Raw genomic sequence first — 19,557 nt, 5'->3', positions numbered from 1 at the left:
AAAAGTCACAAAAGTTTTTGCGACAATCGCAAAAGTCGCAGAAGTTTTTGCGACAATCTTAAAAGTTTTTGCGACAATCGCAAAAGTCGCAAAAGTTTTTGCGACAATCGCAAAAGTCGCAGAAGTCGCAAAAGTTTTTGCGACAATCGCAAAAGTCGCAAAAGTTTTTGCGACAATCGCAAAAGTCGCAAAAGTCACAAAAGTTTTTGCGACAATCGCAAACGTCGCAAAAGTTTTTGCGACAATCGCAAAAGTCGCAAAAGTCGCAAAAGTTTTTGCGACAATCGCAAAAGTTTTTGCGACAATCGCAAAAGTCGCAGAAGTTTTTGCGACAATCGCAAAAGTCGCAAAAGTCGCAAAAGTTTTAGCGACAATCGCAAAAGTTTTTGCGACAATCGCAAAAGTCGCAGAAGTTTTTGCGACAATCGCAAAAGTCGCAAAAGTTTTTGCGACAATCGCAAAAGTCGCAAAAGTCGCAAAAGTCGCAAAAGTTTTTGCGACAATCGCAAAAGTCGCAGAAGTTTTTGCGACAATCGCAAAAGTCGCAGAAGTTTTTGCGACAATCGCAAAAGTCGCAAAAGTTTTTGCGACAATCGCAAAAGTCGCAAAAGTCGCAAAAGTTTTTGCGACAATCGCAAAAGTCGCAAAAGTTTTTGCGACAATCGCAAAAGTCGCAGAAGTTTTTGCGACAATCGCAAAAGTCGCAAAAGTCGCAAAAGTCGCAAAAGTTTTAGCGACAATCGCAAAAGTCGCAGAAGTTTTTGCGACAATCGCAAAAGTTTTTGCGACAATCGCAAAAGTCGCAAAAGTTTTTGCGACAATCGCAAAAGTCGCAAAAGTTTTTGCGACAATCGCAAAAGTCGCAGAAGTTTTTGCGACAATCGCAAAAGTCGCAGAAGTTTTTGCGACAGTCGCAAAAGTTTTTGCGACAATCGCAAAAGTCGCAAAAGTTTTTGCGACAATCGCAAAAGTCGCAGAAGTTATTGCGACAATCGCAAAAGTCGCAAAAGTTTTTGCGACAATCGCAAAAGTCGCAGAAGTTTTTGCGACAATCGCAAAAGTCGCAGAAGTTTTTGCGACAATCGCAAAAGTTTTTGCGACAATCGCAAAAGTCGCAAAAGTCGCAAAAGTTTTTGCGACAATCGCAAAAGTCGCAAAAGTTTTTGCGACAATCGCAAAAGTCGCAAAAGTCGCAAAAGTTTTTGCGACAATCGCAAAAGTCGCAAAAGTTTTTGCGACAATCGCAAAAGTCGCAAAAGTTTTTGCGACAATCGCAAAAGTCGCAAAAGTCGCAAAAGTCGCAAAAGTTTTTGCGACAATCGCAAAAGTCGCAAAAGTTTTTGCGACAATCGCAAAAGTCGCAAAAAATTTTGCGAAAATCGCAAAAGTCGCAAAAGTCGCAAAAGTTTTTGCGACAATCGCAAAAGTCGCAAAAGTTTTTGCGACAATCGCAAAAGTCGCAAAAGTCGCAAAAGTTTTTGCGACAATCGCAAAAGTCGCAAAAGTTTTTGCGACAATCGCAAAAGTCGCAAAAGTCGCAAAAGTTTTTGCGACAATCGCAAAAGTCGCAAAAGTTTTTGCGACAATCGCAAAAGTCGCAAAAGTCGCAAAAGTTTTTGCGACAATCGCAAAAGTTTTTGCGACAATCGCAAAAGTCGCAAAATTTTTTGCGACAATCGCAAAAGTCGCAAAAGTCGCAAAAGTCACAAAAGTTTTTGAGACAATCGCAAAAGTCGCAAAAGTCGCAAAAGTCGCAAAAGTCGCAAAAGTTTTTGCGACAATCGCAAAAGTCGCAGAAGTTTTTGCGACAATCGCAAAAGTCGCAAAAGTTTTTGCGACAATCGCAAAAGTCGCAAAAGTCGCAAAAGTTTTTGCGACAATCGCAAAAGTTTTTGCGACAATCGCAAAAGTCGCAGAAGTTTTTGCGACAATCGCAAAAGTCGCAAAAGTCGCAAAAGTCACAAAAGTTTTTGAGACAATCGCAAAAGTCGTAAAAGTCGCAAAAGTCGCAAAAGTCGCAAAAGTTTTTGCGACAATCGCAAAAGTCGCAGAAGTTTTTGCGACAATCGCAAAAGTCGCAAAAGTTTTTGCGACAATCGCAAAAGTCGCAAAAGTCACAAAAGTTTATGCGACAATCGCAAAAGTCGCAGAAGTTTTTGCGACAATCGCAAAAGTCGCAAAAGTTTTTGCGACAATCGCAAAAGTCGCAAAAGTCGCAAAAGTTTTTGCGACAATCGCAAAAGTCGCAAAAGTCACAAAAGTTTTTGCGACAATCGCAAAAGTCGCAGAAGTTTTTGCGACAATCGCAAAAGTCGCAAAAGTTTTTGCGACAATCGCAAAAGTCGCAAAAGTTTTTGCGACAATCGCAAAAGTCGCAAAAGTTTTTGCGACAATCGCAAAAGTCGCAAAAGTTTTTGCGACAATCGCAAAAGTCGCAAAAGTTTTTGCGACAATCGCAAAAGTCGCAAAAGTCGCAAAAGTTTTTGCGACAATCGCAAAAGTCGCAAAAGTCACAAAAGTTTTTGCGACAATCGCAAAAGTCGCAGAAGTTTTTGCGACAATCGCAAAAGTCGCAAAAGTTTTTGCGACAATCGCAAAATTCGCAAAAGTTTTTGCGACAATCGCAAAAGTCGCAAAAGTTTTTGCGACAATCTTAAAAGTTGTTGCGACAATCGCAAAAGTCGCAAAAGTTTTTGCGACAATCGCAAAAGTCGCAAAAGTTTTTGCGACAATCGCAAAAGTCGCAGAAGTCGCAAAAGTTTTTGCGACAATCGCAAAAGTTGCAAAAGTCGCAAAAGTTTTTGCGACAATCGCAAAAGTCGCAAAAGTTTTTGCGACAATCTACAAAGTTTTTGCGACAATCGCAAAAGTCGCAAAAGTTTTTGCGACAATCGCAAAAGTCGCAGAAGTCGCAGAAGTTTTTGCGACAATCGCAAAAGTCGCAAAAGTTTTTGCGACAATCGCAAAAGTCGCAAAAGTCACAAAAGTTTTTGCGACAATCGCAAACGTCGCAAAAGTTTTTGCGACAATCGCAAAAGTCGCAAAAGTCGCAAAAGTTTTTGCGACAATCGCAAAAGTCGCAGAAGTTTTTGCGACAATCGCAAAAGTCGCAAAAGTCGCAAAAGTTTTAGCGACAATCGCAAAAGTTTTTGTGACAATCGCAAAAGTCGCAGAAGTTTTTGCGACAATCGCAAAAGTCGCAAAAGTTTTTGCGACAATCGCAAAAGTCGCAAAAGTCGCAAAAGTCGCAAAAGTTTTTGCGACAATCGCAAAAGTCGCAGAAGTTTTTGCGACAATCGCAAAAGTCGCAGAAGTTTTTGCGACAATCGCAAAAGTCGCAAAAGTTTTTGCGACAATCGCAAAAGTCGCAAAAGTCGCAAAAGTTTTTGCGACAATCGGAAAAGTTTTTGCGACAATCGCAAAAGTCGCAAAAGTTTTTGCGACAATCGCAAAAGTCGCAGAAGTTTTTGCGACAATCGCAAAAGTCGCAAAAGTTTTTGCGACAATCGCAAAAGTCGCAAAAGTCGCAAAAGTTTTTGCGACAATCGCAAAAGTCGCAAAAGTTTTTGCGACAATCGCAAAAGTCGCAAAAGTTTTTGCGACAATCGCAAAAGTCGCAGAAGTTTTTGCGACAATCGCAAAAGTCGCAAAAGTCGCAAAAGTCACAAAAGTTTTTGAGACAATCGCAAAAGTCGCAAAAGTCGCAAAAGTTTTTGCGACAATCGCAAAAGTCGCAGAAGTTTTTGCGACAATCGCAAAAGTCGCAAAAGTTTTTGCGACAATCGCAAAAGTCGCAAAAGTCACAAAAGTTTATGCGACAATCGCAAAAGTCGCAGAAGTTTTTGCGACAATCGCAAAAGTCGCAAAAGTTTTTGCGACAATCGCAAAAGTCGCAAAAGTTTTTGCGACAATCGCAAAAGTCGCAAAAGTCACAAAAGTTTTTGCGACAATCGCAAAAGTCGCAGAAGTTTTTGCGACAATCGCAAAAGTCGCAAAAGTTTTTGCGACAATCGCAAAAGTCGCAAAAGTTTTTGCGACAATCGCAAAAGTCGCAAAAGTTTTTGCGACAATCGCAAAAGTCGCAAAAGTTTTTGCGACAATCGCAAAAGTCGCAAAAGTTTTTGCGACAATCGCAAAAGTCGCAAAAGTCGCAAAAGTTTTTGCGACAATCGCAAAAGTCGCAAAAGTCACAAAAGTTTTTGCGACAATCGCAAAAGTCGCAGAAGTTTTTGCGACAATCGCAAAAGTCGCAAAAGTTTTTGCGACAATCGCAAAATTCGCAAAAGTTTTTGCGACAATCGCAAAAGTCGCAAAAGTTTTTGCGACAATCTTAAAAGTTGTTGCGACAATCGCAAAAGTCGCAAAAGTTTTTGCGACAATCGCAAAAGTCGCAAAAGTTTTTGCGACAATCGCAAAAGTCGCAGAAGTCGCAAAAGTTTTTGCGACAATCGCAAAAGTTGCAAAAGTCGCAAAAGTTTTTGCGACAATCGCAAAAGTCGCAAAAGTTTTTGCGACAATCTACAAAGTTTTTGCGACAATCGCAAAAGTCGCAAAAGTTTTTGCGACAATCGCAAAAGTCGCAGAAGTCGCAAAAGTTTTTGCGACAATCGCAAAAGTCGCAAAAGTTTTTGCGACAATCGCAAAAGTCGCAAAAGTCACAAAAGTTTTTGCGACAATCGCAAACGTCGCAAAAGTTTTTGCGACAATCGCAAAAGTCGCAAAAGTCGCAAAAGTTTTTGCGACAATCGCAAAAGTCGCAGAAGTTTTTGCGACAATCGCAAAAGTCGCAAAAGTCGCAAAAGTTTTAGCGACAATCGCAAAAGTTTTTGTGACAATCGCAAAAGTCGCAGAAGTTTTTGCGACAATCGCAAAAGTCGCAAAAGTTTTTGCGACAATCGCAAAAGTCGCAAAAGTCGCAAAAGTCGCAAAAGTTTTTGCGACAATCGCAAAAGTCGCAGAAGTTTTTGCGACAATCGCAAAAGTCGCAGAAGTTTTTGCGACAATCGCAAAAGTCGCAAAAGTTTTTGCGACAATCGCAAAAGTCGCAAAAGTCGCAAAAGTTTTTGCGACAATCGGAAAAGTTTTTGCGACAATCGCAAAAGTCGCAAAAGTTTTTGCGACAATCGCAAAAGTCGCAGAAGTTTTTGCGACAATCGCAAAAGTCGCAAAAGTTTTTGCGACAATCGCAAAAGTCGCAAAAGTCGCAAAAGTTTTTGCGACAATCGCAAAAGTCGCAAAAGTTTTTGCGACAATCGCAAAAGTCGCAAAAGTTTTTGCGACAATCGCAAAAGTCGCAGAAGTTTTTGCGACAATCGCAAAAGTCGCAAAAGTTTTTGCGACAATCGCAAAAGTCGCAAAAGTCGCAAAAGTTTTTGCGACAATCGCAAAAGTTTTTGCGACAATCGCAAAAGTCGCAGAAGTTTTTGCGACAATCGCAAAAGTCGCAAAAGTTTTTGCGACAATCGCAAAAGTCGCAAAAGTTTTTTCGACAATCGCAAAAGTCGCAGAAGTTTTTGCGACAATCGCAAAAGTCGCAAAAGTTTTTGCGACAATCGCAAAAGTCGCAAAAGTCGCAAAAGTTTTTGCGACAATCGCAAAAGTCGCAAAAAGTTTTTGCGACAATCGCAAAAGTCGCAGAAGTTTTTGCGACAATCGCAAAAGTCGCAAAAGTTTTTGCGACAATCGCAAAAGACGCAAAAGTTGGAAAAGTCGCAGAAGTTTTTGCGACAATCGCAAAAGTCGCAAAAGTTTTTGCGACAATCGCAAAAGTCGCAAAAGTCGCAAAAGTTTTTGCGACAATCGCAAAAGTTTTTGCGACAATCGCAAAAGTTTTTGCGACAATCGCAAAAGTCGCAGAAGTTTTTGCGACAATCGCAAAAGTCGCAAAAGTCGCAAAAGTCGCAAAAGTTTTTGCGACAATCGCAAAAGTCGCAGAAGTTTTTGCGACAATCGCAAAAGTCGCAAAAGTTTTTGCGACAATCGCAAAAGTCGCAAAAGTCACAAAAGTTTTTGCGACAATCGCAAAAGTCGCAGAAGTTTTTGCGACAATCGCAAAAGTCGCAAAAGTTTTTGCGACAATCGCAAAATTCGCAAAAGTTTTTGCGACAATCGCAAAAGTCGCAAAAGTTTTTGCGACAATCTTAAAAGTTGTTGCGACAATCGCAAAAGTCGCAAAAGTTTTTGCGACAATCGCAAAAGTCGCAAAAGTTTTTGCGACAATCGCAAAAGTCGCAGAAGTCGCAAAAGTTTTTGCGACAATCGCAAAAGTTGCAAAAGTCGCAAAAGTTTTTGCGACAATCGCAAAAGTCGCAAAAGTTTTTGCGACAATCTTAAAAGTTTTTGCGACAATCGCAAAAGTCGCAAAAGTTTTTGCGACAATCGCAAAAGTCGCAGAAGTCGCAAAAGTTTTTGCGACAATCGCAAAAGTCGCAAAAGTTTTTGCGACAATCGCAAAAGTCGCAAAAGTCGCAAAAGTTTTTGCGACAATCGGAAAAGTTTTTGCGACAATCGCAAAAGTCGCAAAAGTTTTTGCGACAATCGCAAAAGTCGCAGAAGTTTTTGCGACAATCGCAAAAGTCGCAAAAGTTTTTGCGACAATCGCAAAAGTCGCAAAAGTCGCATAAGTTTTTGCGACAATCGCAAAAGTCGCAAAAGTTTTTGCGACAATCGCAAAAGTCGCAAAAGTTTTTGCGACAATCGCAAAAGTCGCAGAAGTTTTTGCGACAATCGTAAAAGTCGCAAAAGTTTTTGCGACAATCGCAAAAGTCGCAAAAGTCGCAAAAGTTTTTGCGACAATCGCAAAAGTTTTTGCGACAATCGCAAAAGTCGCAGAAGTTTTTGCGACCATTGCAAAAGTCGCAGAAGTTTTTGCGACAATCGCAAAAGTCGCAGAAGTTTTTGCGACAATCGCAAAAGTCGCAAAAGTTTTTGCGACAATCGCAAAAGTCGCAGAAGTTTTTGCGACAATCGCAAAAGTCGCAAAAGTTGCAAAAGTCGCAGAAGTTTTTGCGACAATCGCAAAAGTCGCAAAAGTTTTTGCGACAATCGCAAAAGTCGCAAAAGTCGCAAAAGTTTTTGCGACAATCGCAAAAGTCGCAAAAGTTTTTGCGACAATCGCAAAAGTCGCAAAAGTTTTTGCGACAATCGCAAAAGTCGCAGAAGTTTTTGCGACAATCGCAAAAGTCGCAAAAGTTTTTGCGACAATCGCAAAAGTCGCAAAAGTCGCAAAAGTTTTTGCGACAATCGCAAAAGTTTTTGCGACAATCGCAAAAGTCGCAGAAGTTTTTGCGACCATTGCAAAAGTCGCAGAAGTTTTTGCGACAATCGCAAAAGTCGCAAAAGTTTTTGCGACAATCGCAAAAGTCGCAAAAGTTTTTGCGACAATCGCAAAAGTCGCAGAAGTTTTTGCGACAATCGCAAAAGTCGCAAAAGTTTTTGCAACAATCGCAAAAGTCGCAAAAGTTTTTGCGACAATCGCAAAAGTCGCAGAAGTTTTTGCGACAATCGCAAAAGTCGCAGAAGTTTTTGCGACAATCGCAAAAGTTTTTGCGACAATCGCAAAAGTCGCAGAAGTTTCTGCGACAATCGCAAAAGTCGCAGAAGTTTTTGCGACAATCGCAAAAGTCGCAAAAGTTTTTGCGACAATCGCAAAAGTCGCAAAAAATTTTGCGACCAACGCAAAAGTCGCAAAAGTTTTTGCGACAATCGCAAAAGTCGCAAAAGTTTTTGCGACAACCGCAAAAGTCGCAGAAGTTTTTGCGACAATCGCAAAAGTCGCAAAAGTTTTTGCGACAATCGCAAAAGTCGCAGAAGTTTTTGCGACCATTGCAAAAGTCGCAGAAGTTTTTGCGACAATCGCAAAAGTCGCAAAAGTTTTTGCGACAATCGCAAAAGTCGCAAAAGTTTTTGCGACAATCGCAAAAGTCGCAAAAGTTTTTGCGACAATCGCAAAAGTCGCAAAAGTTTTTGCGACAATCGCAAAAGTCGCAGAAGTTTTTGCGACAATCGCAAAAGTCGCAAAAGTCGCAAAAGTCGCAAAAGTTTTTGCGACAATCGCAAAAGTCGCAAAAGTTTTTGCGACAATCGCAAAAGTCGCAAAAGTTTTTGCGACAATCGCAAAAGTCGCAAAAGTTTTTGCGACAATCGCAAAAGTCGCAAAAGTCACAAAAGTTGTTGCGACAATCGCAAAAGTCGCAGAAGTTTTTGCGACAATCGCAAAAGACGCAAAAGTTGCAAAAGTCGCAGAAGTTTTTTCGACAATCGCAAAAGTCGCAAAAGTCGCAAAAGTCGCAAAAGTCGCAAAAGTCGCAAAAGTTTTTGCGACAATCGCAAAAGTCGCAAAAGTCGCAAAAGTCGCAAAAGTTTTTGCGACAATCTTAAAAGTTTTTGCGACAATCGCAAAAGTCGCAAAAGTTTTTGCGACAATCGCAAAAGTCGCAGAAGTTTTTGCGACAATCGCAAAAGTCGCAAAAGTTTTTGCGACAATCGCAAAAGTCGCAAAAAATTTTGCGACCAACGCAAAAGTCGCAGCAGTTTTTGCGACAATTGCAAAAGTTTTTGCGACAATCGAAAAAGTTTTTGCGACAATCGCAAAAGTTTTTGCGACAATCGCAAAAGTCGCAAAAGTTTTTGTGAAAATCGCAAAAGTCGCAGAAGTTTTTGCGACAATCGCAAAAGTCGCAGAAGTTTTTGCGACAATCGCAAAAGTCGCAAAAGTTTTTGCAACAATCGCAAAAGTCGCAGAAGTTTTTGCGACAATCGCAAAAGTCGCCGAAGTTTTTGCGACAATCGCAAAAGTCGCAGAAGTTTTTGCGACAATCGCAAAAGTCGCTAAAGTTTTTGCGACAATCGCAAAAGTCATAGAAGTTTTTGCGACAATCGCAATAGTTGCAGAACTTTTTGTGACAATCGCAAAAGTCGCAGAAGTTTTTGCGACAATCGCAAAAGTTTTTGCGACAATCGCAAAAGTCGCAGAAGTTTTTGCGACAATCGCAAAAGTCGCAAAAGTTTTTGCGACAATCGCAAAAGTTGCAGAAGTTTTTGCGACAATTGCAAAAGTCGCAAAAGTTTTTGCGACAATCGCAAAAGTCGCAAAAGTTTTTGCGACAATCGCAAAAGTCGCAGAAGTTTTTGCGACAATCGCAAAAGTCGCAAAAGTTTTTGCGACAATCGCAAAAGTCGCAGAAGTTTTTGCGACAATCGCAAAAGTCGCAAAAAATTTTGCGACAAACGCAAAAGTCGCAAAAGTTTTTGCGACAATCGCAAAAGTCGCAGAAGTTTTTGCGACAATCGCAAAAGTCGCAGAAGTTTTTGCGACAATCGCAAAAGTCGCAAAAGTTTTTGCGAAAATCGCAAAAGTCGCAAAAGTTTTTGCAACAATCGCAAAAGTTGCAGAAGTTTTTGCGACAATTGCAAAAGTCGCAAAAGTTTTTGCGAAAATCGCAAAAGTCGCAAAATTTTTTGCGACAATCGTAAAAGTCGCAGAAGTTTTTGCGACAATCGCAATAGTTGCAGAACTTTTTGTGACAATCGCAAAAGTCGCAGAACTTTTTTCGACAATGGCAAAAGTTTTTGCGACAATCGCAAAAGTCGCAAAAGTTTTTGCGACAATCGAAAAAGTCGCAGAAGTTTTTGCGACAATCGCAAAAGTCGCAGAAGTTTTTGCGACAATCGCAAAAGTCGCAGAAGTTTTTGCGACAATCGCAAAAGTTTTTGCGAGAATCGCAGAACTTTTTGCGACAATCGCAGAAGTTTTTGCGACAATCGCAGAAGCTTTTGCGACAATCGCAGAAGTTTTTGCGACAATTGCAAAAGTTTTTGCGACAATCCCAAAAGTTTTTGCGACAATCGCAGAAGTTTTTGCGACAATCGCAGAACTTTTTGTGACAATCGCTGAACTTTTTGTGACAATCGCTGAACTTTTTGCGACAATCGCAGAACTTTTTGCGACAATCGCAGAAGTTTTTGCGACAATCGCAAAAGTTTTTGCGACAATCGCAGAAGTTTTTGCGACAATCGCAGAAGCTTTTGCGACAATCGCAGAAGTTTTTGCGACAATCGCAAAAGTTTTTGCGAAAATCGCAAAAGTTTTTGCGACTATCGTTTTTGCGACAATCGCAGAAGTTTTTGCGACAATCGCAGAACTTTTTGTGACAATCGCGGAACTTTTTGCGACAATCGCAAAAGTTTTTGCGACATTCGCAGAAGTTTTTGCGACAATCGCAGAAGTTTTTGCGACAATCGCAGAAGTTTTTGCGACAATCCCAAAAGTTTTTGCGACAATCGCAGAAGTTTTTGCGACAATCGCTGAACTTTTTGCGACAATCGCAGAAGTTTTTGCGACAATCGCAGAACTTTTTGCGACAATCGCAGAACTTTTTGCGACAATCGCAGAAGTTTTTGCGACAATCGCAAAAGTTTTTGCGACAATCGCTAAAGTTTTTGCGACAATCGCAAAAGTTTTTGCGACAATCGCAGAAGTTTTTGCGACAAACGCAAACGTCTGGCTGCAGCTAGGGCCGCATTCGTCATCACCCTTTCGTGTATCAGTCGTAAAATCCTTGCGATAGTCGATTATCAATGATTTACGTGTACACTCTGCATTTGTATACACTGTATGTGTTTTGGCATGGACGTTTGTTTACATTTTGCAATATGAAATTTGAATGATTTTTATATTTTTATTGATGTGAATTACTAGTAAACTATTTTTTGAATCTCCCCCCTGTAGATGTATATTCATTAAAATTATGAAAATGCTTCATGCTTCTCAAGATGGAATGATAGGCGTATTGCAGTGCATAATGACAGTTCTATAAGACATCGAATGGCGCTCTGTCCATTCGAACAGAGTGGTGGTTGTTTATCTTGTTCGATTGGCGCCAGAGCGCCGCCTAAGACTGTACCAACAACTACAAGTACAGTAGAACGTCGATTATCCGGGGACGGATTAACCGGCGGGCGGCTTAACCGTGCGCATAAATCTGACAGCTGTTCATACGTACGGCGAAAGTTTGCAGCGATAATCAATTGGGAAACCAGTTTCTTGTGCAGCTCTGTAGTGTACCTAGGGGTATTTTCGAAATTCATTTCTGTTCATGAACAGTTGTTAAACCTACAGTTATTGATTAAAATAATATTCGACTAACGATTAATCGATTGATTCTAGGTGAATTAATAATAAAACTGAGTGAATTTCATATGTTTAATATGCGTTTGACCGGCAACCGGCAACCGTCCGGTCCCGAGCTGCCCGGATAATCGACGCTCTACTGTATGCAGTTAGTGCTCGGGTTAATAAAAAGGAAAATAAAAAAAAAGTTCGGATAAGTTTGACTATGATTTCAACTGAATGCAATAAAATTTGAAGCTATTTTGATGCAAACATATTTTCTATTATCGCTTATACAGCCTTACCTTTACCATCGTTTATCAACTGTTTTCTTTCGTCCAATGATATACCAACGCGTAACCACACTTTAGTTGAAAGTTTTATTTTTCATAGAAACTTGTGACAAATCCGAAGGAAGAATAACATTTCCGAACGTGACGGGTTATCAATAAATATACTCTTTCCCTGCCCCTGGTCCTTAACCATGATTACACCCCCTCCCCTCCCGTAGCGTGCAGTGGAGCAGAGAGGAGGCGAGAGAAAGATAAACAACAATTCCACTGGCTTAATTGTATATAGTCTAATGTCTTGGTTTTCCAGCTTCTATTTAGCAGCACCCGGTGTGCACAAGCTCACCCTGTACAATGTCCATCACGTGTCACATCGACGTCCTCACATGTAGATGTCTATTTTTAGTACAATATTACTATCACTACTCTGCTACTGCTATCACTACTACTGCTACTTATCTTTGCTCCCGCGGTTAACTATCTGTTGTAAGTGTTCCCAAGTGTTCCCCATTATGCGCTGTTTTAGATTATGTTCAGAGCCGTGCCGTGGTAGTAACCACCACCTACCACCACCTGGGCGGTTACTACCAATGGTGCGTAGCAGTGGATGCTGTCTAGACACTAGATTTTTCTAGCGCGTGGCGGCACATGGGCCCAACAATCCTCAACTGGTGGGGGAAGTGATTAGATTCATGTTCGGAGGAGTTGATCACCATGCTGTTCTTAGCAACGTCGCAGGTCTCGTTTATAAATTGGGGATGCGTGCGATTATCGATAATATCATCATTTAGGCATTGGATGCTTCTCTGCATTCGATTAGTGCACGAAAACCTACCCGCATTGTCAGCCTGGAGTTGCATTTTTGCGCACATAAGGACTAAGCGTAATCCTGTGCTCTCTGTAGATGTTTGCTATGTGTTATTGTTGATTATAAAATAAGTTATTTGGTATCTGATTGAATCGTCCCGTTCTTTTGACCGGGCGATTTGGGACCCAAGGAAACCAAATCGCTCAGGCGCGGTTACGTTCGCAACTCGCAACTGCACTAACGGCTAAGCTAATCGGCTAACCCTTGTGTGTAAAGCTAAATGTTTAACAACAAAGCAGCAAGCAAATGAGCTGCGGGGAGTGTACTACACCCTCTCCCCGTTTGCACATTTGCACTCCCACCTATTATGTCCTCAATCGGACACAGCTCTGCTTCTTCGTCACACTGCACAACAATGTAGCAAAGTTTAAGGCTTAACAAAACGAGGAAAGAAAGAAACTAACTAACCACTCAACCTTTCACTGCAATGTACTAATTAGCGACGGACGCTTTCTGGTTGACCTCAAGCGCGAGGATCGTACAGCTGCTTCAGTGCATTACATTAGTGTAGGAGTAACATTAACGGTAGCCACCTATGTCTAGCTAAGAAGGTATTGGGTTGTAAAAATACTACTCCTCCTCCTCCTCCTACTCCTCCTCACGAGGGGTTGCAAATCTAGCAAAGTCAAGTTCTACACACAAAGTTCACAGTGATTGCCGCTGCAGTAAACCTTAGAAAAAAAAGCTGTAAACTCTTCTGCTCTACTCGCACAGCACTAGCAAACATCGTCCAGTTGGGGCACGTGGCATCAAGCCGTCACCGATTTGATCGACGGCTGATTGTCCTGAAACTCGACGTACCCGGACTCGTCGCTAAACTCCGAGTCCGAATCGATCGCCTGCAGATGATTGATCAGCTCGGTGTTGACGGCGGCCACCGTCGACTTGAGGCGCATCTGGCGCACCTTCGGTTTGGTCGGTTGTTGTTGGTGGTGGTGGTGAGGGTGGTGGTGTGCTTTCTCCTCCACCACCTCCTCCCTTCGTGCCGGTGCCTCAACGAGCGACCCGTTCAACGAGTCGAGCGGCGAATCGATGGGTTCGGTCCTCAGTCCGGCCGGCTGCGCGGCACTGCCACCGGTCGTCATTGGCATCAGAAAGCTCGACTTGACGCCGGGCGCGGGGAAGGTGATGCTGCGCTTGAAGATCAGTTCCGGCGAGCCCGCACAGCTGCCCGTGTCCGGCTGCCCTTGATGGCCGGTGCGTTCGCCGAGCGGCACGTGAATTACCTGGTTTTCGGCCAGCTGTTCAAAGCTGCGCACGCGCTCCAGCACCGAGCCGGGTTTGCCGAGGACAGCGGCAGCCACGGCACCGGTTCGTCCGCCAGGGCCGCTTGCACCGGAGTCGTCCGTGTTGGTCGTGACCGTGCTGGACGTTTCGCACCCGCTCGATATGGAACCCTCGTCACTGTCGGGATGGTGCGCCGCCCCACCGTTGGCCGCCTGCAGCTTGCTCGTCACGCACAGCAGCGACGGGGGGGCCGTATCGTCCTCCCCGTGCAGGCAGCCGGAATGGCGCAGCAGCCGGTCGTCGGATAGCCGGCGCTGGGCGGTGGAAGCGGACGCGGCCGACTCTGCCGCCGTGCGCAGCATCTCCAGCACCTCGTCCTGGTTGAAGAACACCTCGTCCCGGTCCAGCTCGTCCTCGCGGTCCTTCAGCTCGCGGGTGCGCAGCCCGGCCAGCGCAGCGTCGTCCGCCTCGCCAACCCCGGCCGGCAGCGAGTAGTGGTCCAGATCGTCCAGGCTGAGCGCTAGCCGCTGGGTGTCCTCGAGCGTTACCGGCAGGCTGCCGTGATGGTGCTGGCTCAGATCGTGCATGCTGCACACGGCGGTGGGGTTAAGCTTCATGTCGAAGTACGAGATCAGTTCCGTCGAGAGCGGTTCGCTCGAGTTGTAGTTGTAGTGCGCCATGAACGCTTCGAAGTCATCCTCGGACGAGTCGGAGTGGTGCGACAGCTTGGACGCTTTGCCCAGCTTGGCCGCCGCTTCCGGCGGCTGCGAGCCACCCGTCTCCGGTGCCGTCTCGCCATCGTTCGTTCGCTCCTCCTCCTCCTGCTCCTCTTCTTCACCCTCCTCCTGGCTAATGGTGTCCAGGATGGAGTCGACCGACTTGTTCATCGGGCTGATGTGCACGATGTTTTCGTTCTTGCGCGGTGCCCGCGCCTCCACGTCCTTGGGCGTCTTGAACGAGTTCCGCAACCGGGACCGTCTGATCGAGTGGCCCCGCCGGCAGCGCCGCCGGCCGAGCGTGGTCGAGGGGAACAGGGCATCCTCCCGGCAGCAGGCTTCCAGCGCCGTGCTGCCAGCCGCCGTGGACGATCCCACCTTCAGGGCGCGGGCCCCGTCGTCCTCTCCCTCCTCCTCCTCGTCCTCCTCGCCGATCATCTCCTCGATGGCCATCAGCTTCGGGGCGGACTTGGAGCGCTCGAGCGGGGGTCGGTAGTTGTTCGCGCCGACACTCAGCATGATCTTCCGGCGCGGCATGCTCGGATTGTCGTACACGCTGTTCGCTAGGCTGAGGCGCGCGTTCTGCCGGTTCAGCTTGTCGCGCTTAAACTCTCGCAGGGCTTTGGCTAGGTTTTCCTGAAGGAAAAAAGAGCAACGCATAGAAACGTGTTAGTGTTGGGAACGTGACGGGTGCTTCCGTTTGCGGTCCCCTTACCTTCAGGATGGTGCTAATCTCCAGCGCAACGGATTCTTTGGAACAGATGACCGCGTGGCAGCGGAACTCGTGCTTCAGCTTGCGGCCCTCGTGCCGGTAGATCCAGCAGAACACGCGCGGATAGTTCTTTGGCGAGCTGCAGTAGGTGATCCGGTGCGACCAGTACTCGGTCAGACCGTGCTGCCGGGTGGTCGCCTTCAGCCCGGACGGGCACAGGCACAGCTTCATCATCACGTCCGGTTTGCTGTTCTGCGTGTAGTTACGCCACAGTGTGGCGAGCGGTTTCTCCACACATCCATCACCTGCAGGAAATGGGGAGGGATGAATGGAACGAAACAATTTGATTAGTACAAGGTGCCTGTGTGTTTTGTGCAATGATTTACAATCTCAAAATCTAGCAACAATCTAGCCGCTAGAACCTTGAAAAAAATGCCCCAAAATCTACCCCGAAAGGTCTGGCTTTAGCGAGGGCGAAGGAAACAATTGAGCGCATTGTGATCACGCCGTAACACGCCCTGGACAGAAAGGTTAGCCGGTGACAGAAGCCACCCCTCCGTATGGGGGTGGGTGTTGCGTATGATTTGTGTGCCTTTGGACCTTGGACATTTCCAAATTTGTGGAATATTTTAAAAGCAACCATCGGCGTCGTCGTGCCTTAAAGAACAACGTGACAACGCCATTGTGTCCGAGGGGCGGCAAATGGCGGGCGCGAGGGTGCGTCACCCCGGCTTATGCAATTGTGGGGCACGTAAATAGCGGATCATGCCGTTTGTCGTTTGTCGAAAGCAAAATGATTGGAAATCATTGTCGGCGACCAAAACAAATCATCATCATGCTGCCGGTACTTTTCCATCCATTGTTTTTGAAGGCTTCTGTGTTGAGGGCGCTGTCGGGGTGCCCTAATACGCGCAAGCAGTAACCTTCCTGCAGGGTCTAGGTTGCGGCAGCGATATCATGCCTAGTAAGAGGGGAACCTTTTACTCGCGCACGCACCCACGGCCCATTCGGTGGCGGTGAACCGTTTGTGGTGCAAAAGAAAACAACCAGATAAAGGAAAATTACTACCATCGCAGCGGAAGTACCGATTGATAAAGGGCCATTAATGTTTGGTGAATGTTTTATAGACTCTCCTCTGGATGTCATTTAACGTGTTCTCTGTTATTCTCTTTACCTTCCAAGCAGCAATTGCACACTGCCCAACCTTAAGCGCTCCGGCAGGTTAATGGGAATGCAACAGCGACCACAGAACAGAATAAAAGCGATCTCTGTAGTACGGTGTACCCGTGGGAGCGGCCGAAATTATCTGCAGGTTGGGCATTTTAAAATGCACACATACACACACATGTCCATACAATCGATGCATGCTGGTGCAGTGTCCCATTTTGATGGTAATGCTTTGCGATGTGTTGCTCCGGCAGAAAGCAGTGAAAAAAACCGCCGTCCACCCACGACACCCACAGTCAAACAATTGACGACCGTTTGCGGTCATCGCGACAAATGCCACAACGGATAACGGAAGTGTCTCTGGCATGAATGGTGCACACAGCCACAGGGTGAAGGTCTCACTGTATGACACATCATTCGTGGCCAAACGATCATTCCCTTCGATGGGTTGCTAAGTGACAGCAGGGTTGCATTTTCCGTCACAATTTCACAAATCCACTCGAGCAAGCCAAATTGTGTGTAAATGGTGCTTTTTGTAACACGTTTGATGCTCTTTGATACTTTGCTCTTTTATTTTTGCCTAATTTGATCACATTTTTCGTTTATTTGCTTACTAAATAATAACGTCTCTTTACCAGGCTGTTAACCAAATGCTACACCCCGGAATGGTGCCGTTACAAAGCTTTATTAGCGGAAGCATCCACCAATAGTTGCCGTCACCGTCCGATGGCTTGTTTGGCTGGTCGTCTGATTGCCGCCACGAAAAGTGTGCGAATTGAGCGCTAATTGTCAGTGTCGGCGGGGTGCTTCGTGCCCCCTTTAAAATGTGTGTGTGTGTGTAGCTGAGAGAGAAAGAGCGAACATATGTCTGGCAGTAAATTAAGGCCACCTGGTTGAAGCCAAAAAAAAAACACAAAAAAAAAACGATTCTGTTACATTAATCAGGTTGTGCATTATCGACGAACGGAGAATAAAAAATGTCCCTTACACTGTGTGTATGCAAATCTCCAGCTGTATCACCCTGTCAAGGTCAAAACGGGTGGAAGAGAACACACCTGTGGGAAGGGTTTCAAGACGCTCACATCATCTTCGCACATCACCATTATTCCGGCTCACGAAACAGTGATCGTCTTTCAGATGACCCGCGCGAGTCGCGATGCTGTTTGTAGTCGATTTTTTTGTGTGTGTAACGTTTCCCCAGTGCCCTAAGCTAATCGTACACGATCGACCATCACACAGGAGCGGGAGGGGCGGGTTGCGGGTTGGACTACGTTATGGGTGGAAAACAGAAAAAAACTTGACTGTAACTACGGTTTGCTGGAAGCGGGTGTCTCAAGTCCCAGGAACCGGTTTCAACACTTCCCCTACCGACGATTCGCTTTGATTAGGTTACGCTACGCTGCTCACTACGGGAGACCCGAAGGGATTACCGGCCTATCCAAATTACTAGCAGAGATGATCAGCATGCGAGGAAAGGCAAAAAAAACCGACCGGCTTCTCAAGGATAAATACCAGCCAGTAAGAATATCTCCGGGAAGAACGTCGGGCAAAACAGTGACTCCACACACACACACACACACACGCGCTACTAATTATCGATCGCTACGTCACTATGGCTCCTCGATGTGGCTCGAGGTGGTGGAAACAGTGATTGGTTGGCAGTTAATTACCCAGAGTTACCGAGAATTCGCGACGACGATGTGTTGCTTTACGAACCAAAAGAACCAATGCGATCGCATATATTCGGGTGCAACAAAAGGGAAGGTTTTCCCACGAGGCAACTAGCGAGCACAGAGAAAAAAAAAAAACATGGCCACATTTTCCTTTCGATCGAGAACGTAGCTTTCAGCGGTTTGTCCACAGTGAAGTCATCATTATTTAGAAAACAAAACCCCGGAAGGCGTGGCATTTCTCGGAGCAACGGCTTGTGGATTGACAATTCACAAGGTTTCCGTTTCAATTTGCACAGGGTGGTGGTAGTGGTACAAGCGAGCTTTTGCGAACTTAGCTCGAGCTTTCGGTATGGCAGCACGCGTTTACTTTACTAATGAGGGCGGCGTGCTTACAAAAGGATCACGCTTTGTACGCTTCCCGGTTGCGGCACAACAATAACTTCACTCATCACTCGCCTCGACCGTTTAATTCTGTTTAAGAAGTGAAACAAAAAAAGAAACAACCGGACAAATAGAAACGAAAATGAAACTGGAACAATAATGCTATTAATTTTTCGCAACTACAGAGAGTTGCTTTATTGCGGGGGCACAAAAGGAAGCAGTGACAGTTGAGAAAGAACAGAAAAAAAACACGAAAGACGAAGAAGGCACAAAATATGAGCCCTAACACACATATGCCCTCTGGCTGGCTAATTTGCATACGCATACAGGTTTGCAGTACGCTCAAACACGTTCTCGCTATTTATCATCGGCTGACGATATTCGCGCGCTTCCTCCCCACCTCCACTCCTCTCTCCATCTTGGGTTGGGTACGTGTGTGTGTTTGTGTTTGATAGGGGAGGACACGGTGCCGCCGTCTGGTACCGTTTGTGACCCGCTTGCAAGTACCAGCCAAACTCAAACGGCGGTGCTCAAACTCTGCTTTCTCGCTTAAATGATTGAAGACATTGTTGTTTTGCCCACCATACTTATAACGCTTCAACGGCCATTTGCACGTGCGCGTGCCCTCTGTACAGCTGTGACACTTTCGCACAACGCACCATGACGTATCAGGGTTTTCGGGTGTGTGTTCCCTTCCAGCGTGACACGTAGCTGGGTTAAGTTATAATATCCCGATCCCGCCGCTATTGCAGCTGTCTCCGGCTTCGGAATGCGTTCGCTGACCCGTTTCAGAATAGCAGCGGCGACACGGCACAGAAAGCTCGACGTGAGCCAATTCATTAATCGGCGGTCACCTGTCATAACCTCAATTTGGACGCACCATGGTAATGGCGCCATTACGCGAGACGACACACCGGCACATACCGATGATGCCGATGATAGAAAATATGCCAATAAATTATTGTCCACCTGCTGTGTACCGTCCCCGGGAAGGGTAGGGAGTGGGCAAACGGGGCTAATAAATCAGTTCTCTGGTCCGCCAACGAGAGCTGATCGACAATTCGGGGGAGCAGAGCGGGACAGGACAAGCTTTGTCTAATGCTTTCTAATACCAATCGACTAATACAATTAAGCGCAGAATGGCTCAGCACGGCACGATGGGAACGTCCCCGGGGAGTGCTAATCGCAAGCCATTAGAATAAAGCGTTCCGCGTCTTGCAGGCGGAAGTAAACACAGCGAGCGCATATGTCTGACATCTCATTAAAGTGACGTCGTGATAATTGACTGCTCAAACCATATCGTTTTTTTCATCGCAACACAAGACTATTCTACCAAAACATTGTAGAAGTACAATGGACGTTGACATCAGTCGCGCACATTATAGCTCGTATTGCGTGTAAAATTTCGCGAAC

At 45.1% G+C, this 19,557-nt stretch overlaps 2 protein-coding genes across 9 annotated transcripts in view; one reads left to right on the top strand and one right to left on the bottom strand.

Moving 5' to 3' along the window:
- The window catches only part of LOC4577185 (uncharacterized), a 142,645-nt gene that overhangs the window by 113,029 nt on the left and 10,059 nt on the right, over positions 1 to 19,557 (top strand). Inside the window, exon 6 of one of the 3 annotated variants that reach the window (XM_061642009.1) lies at positions 10,730 to 11,383. The exons of the other annotated variants lie outside the window; for them this stretch is intronic. Coding sequence (XP_061497993.1) covers position 10,730 — 1 coding nt within the window. The 3' untranslated portion in view covers positions 10,731 to 11,383. Of the gene's footprint in view, positions 1 to 10,729; positions 11,384 to 19,557 lie in introns of those variants that run through there. 3 annotated transcript variants of the gene reach the window in all.
- Positions 11,477 to 19,557, bottom strand: part of LOC1273213 (uncharacterized) — a 63,762-nt gene continuing 55,681 nt past the window's right edge. For all 6 annotated transcript variants that reach the window (XM_061642002.1, XM_061642003.1, XM_061642004.1 and 3 more), the window contains exons 3-4: positions 14,927 to 15,228; positions 11,477 to 14,847 (exon numbers count right to left, since the gene is read on the bottom strand). In XM_061642002.1, the coding sequence (XP_061497986.1) occupies positions 13,018 to 14,847; positions 14,927 to 15,228 (2,132 nt within the window). In that variant the 3' untranslated portion in view covers positions 11,477 to 13,017. The remainder of the gene's footprint in view (positions 14,848 to 14,926; positions 15,229 to 19,557) is intronic.

Source organism: Anopheles gambiae, chromosome 2, assembly GCF_943734735.2.
Source record: "Anopheles gambiae chromosome 2, idAnoGambNW_F1_1, whole genome shotgun sequence".
Lineage (NCBI taxonomy): Eukaryota > Metazoa > Arthropoda > Insecta > Diptera > Culicidae > Anopheles > Anopheles gambiae.
This window is presented reverse-complemented; position numbering and strand designations above follow the sequence as displayed.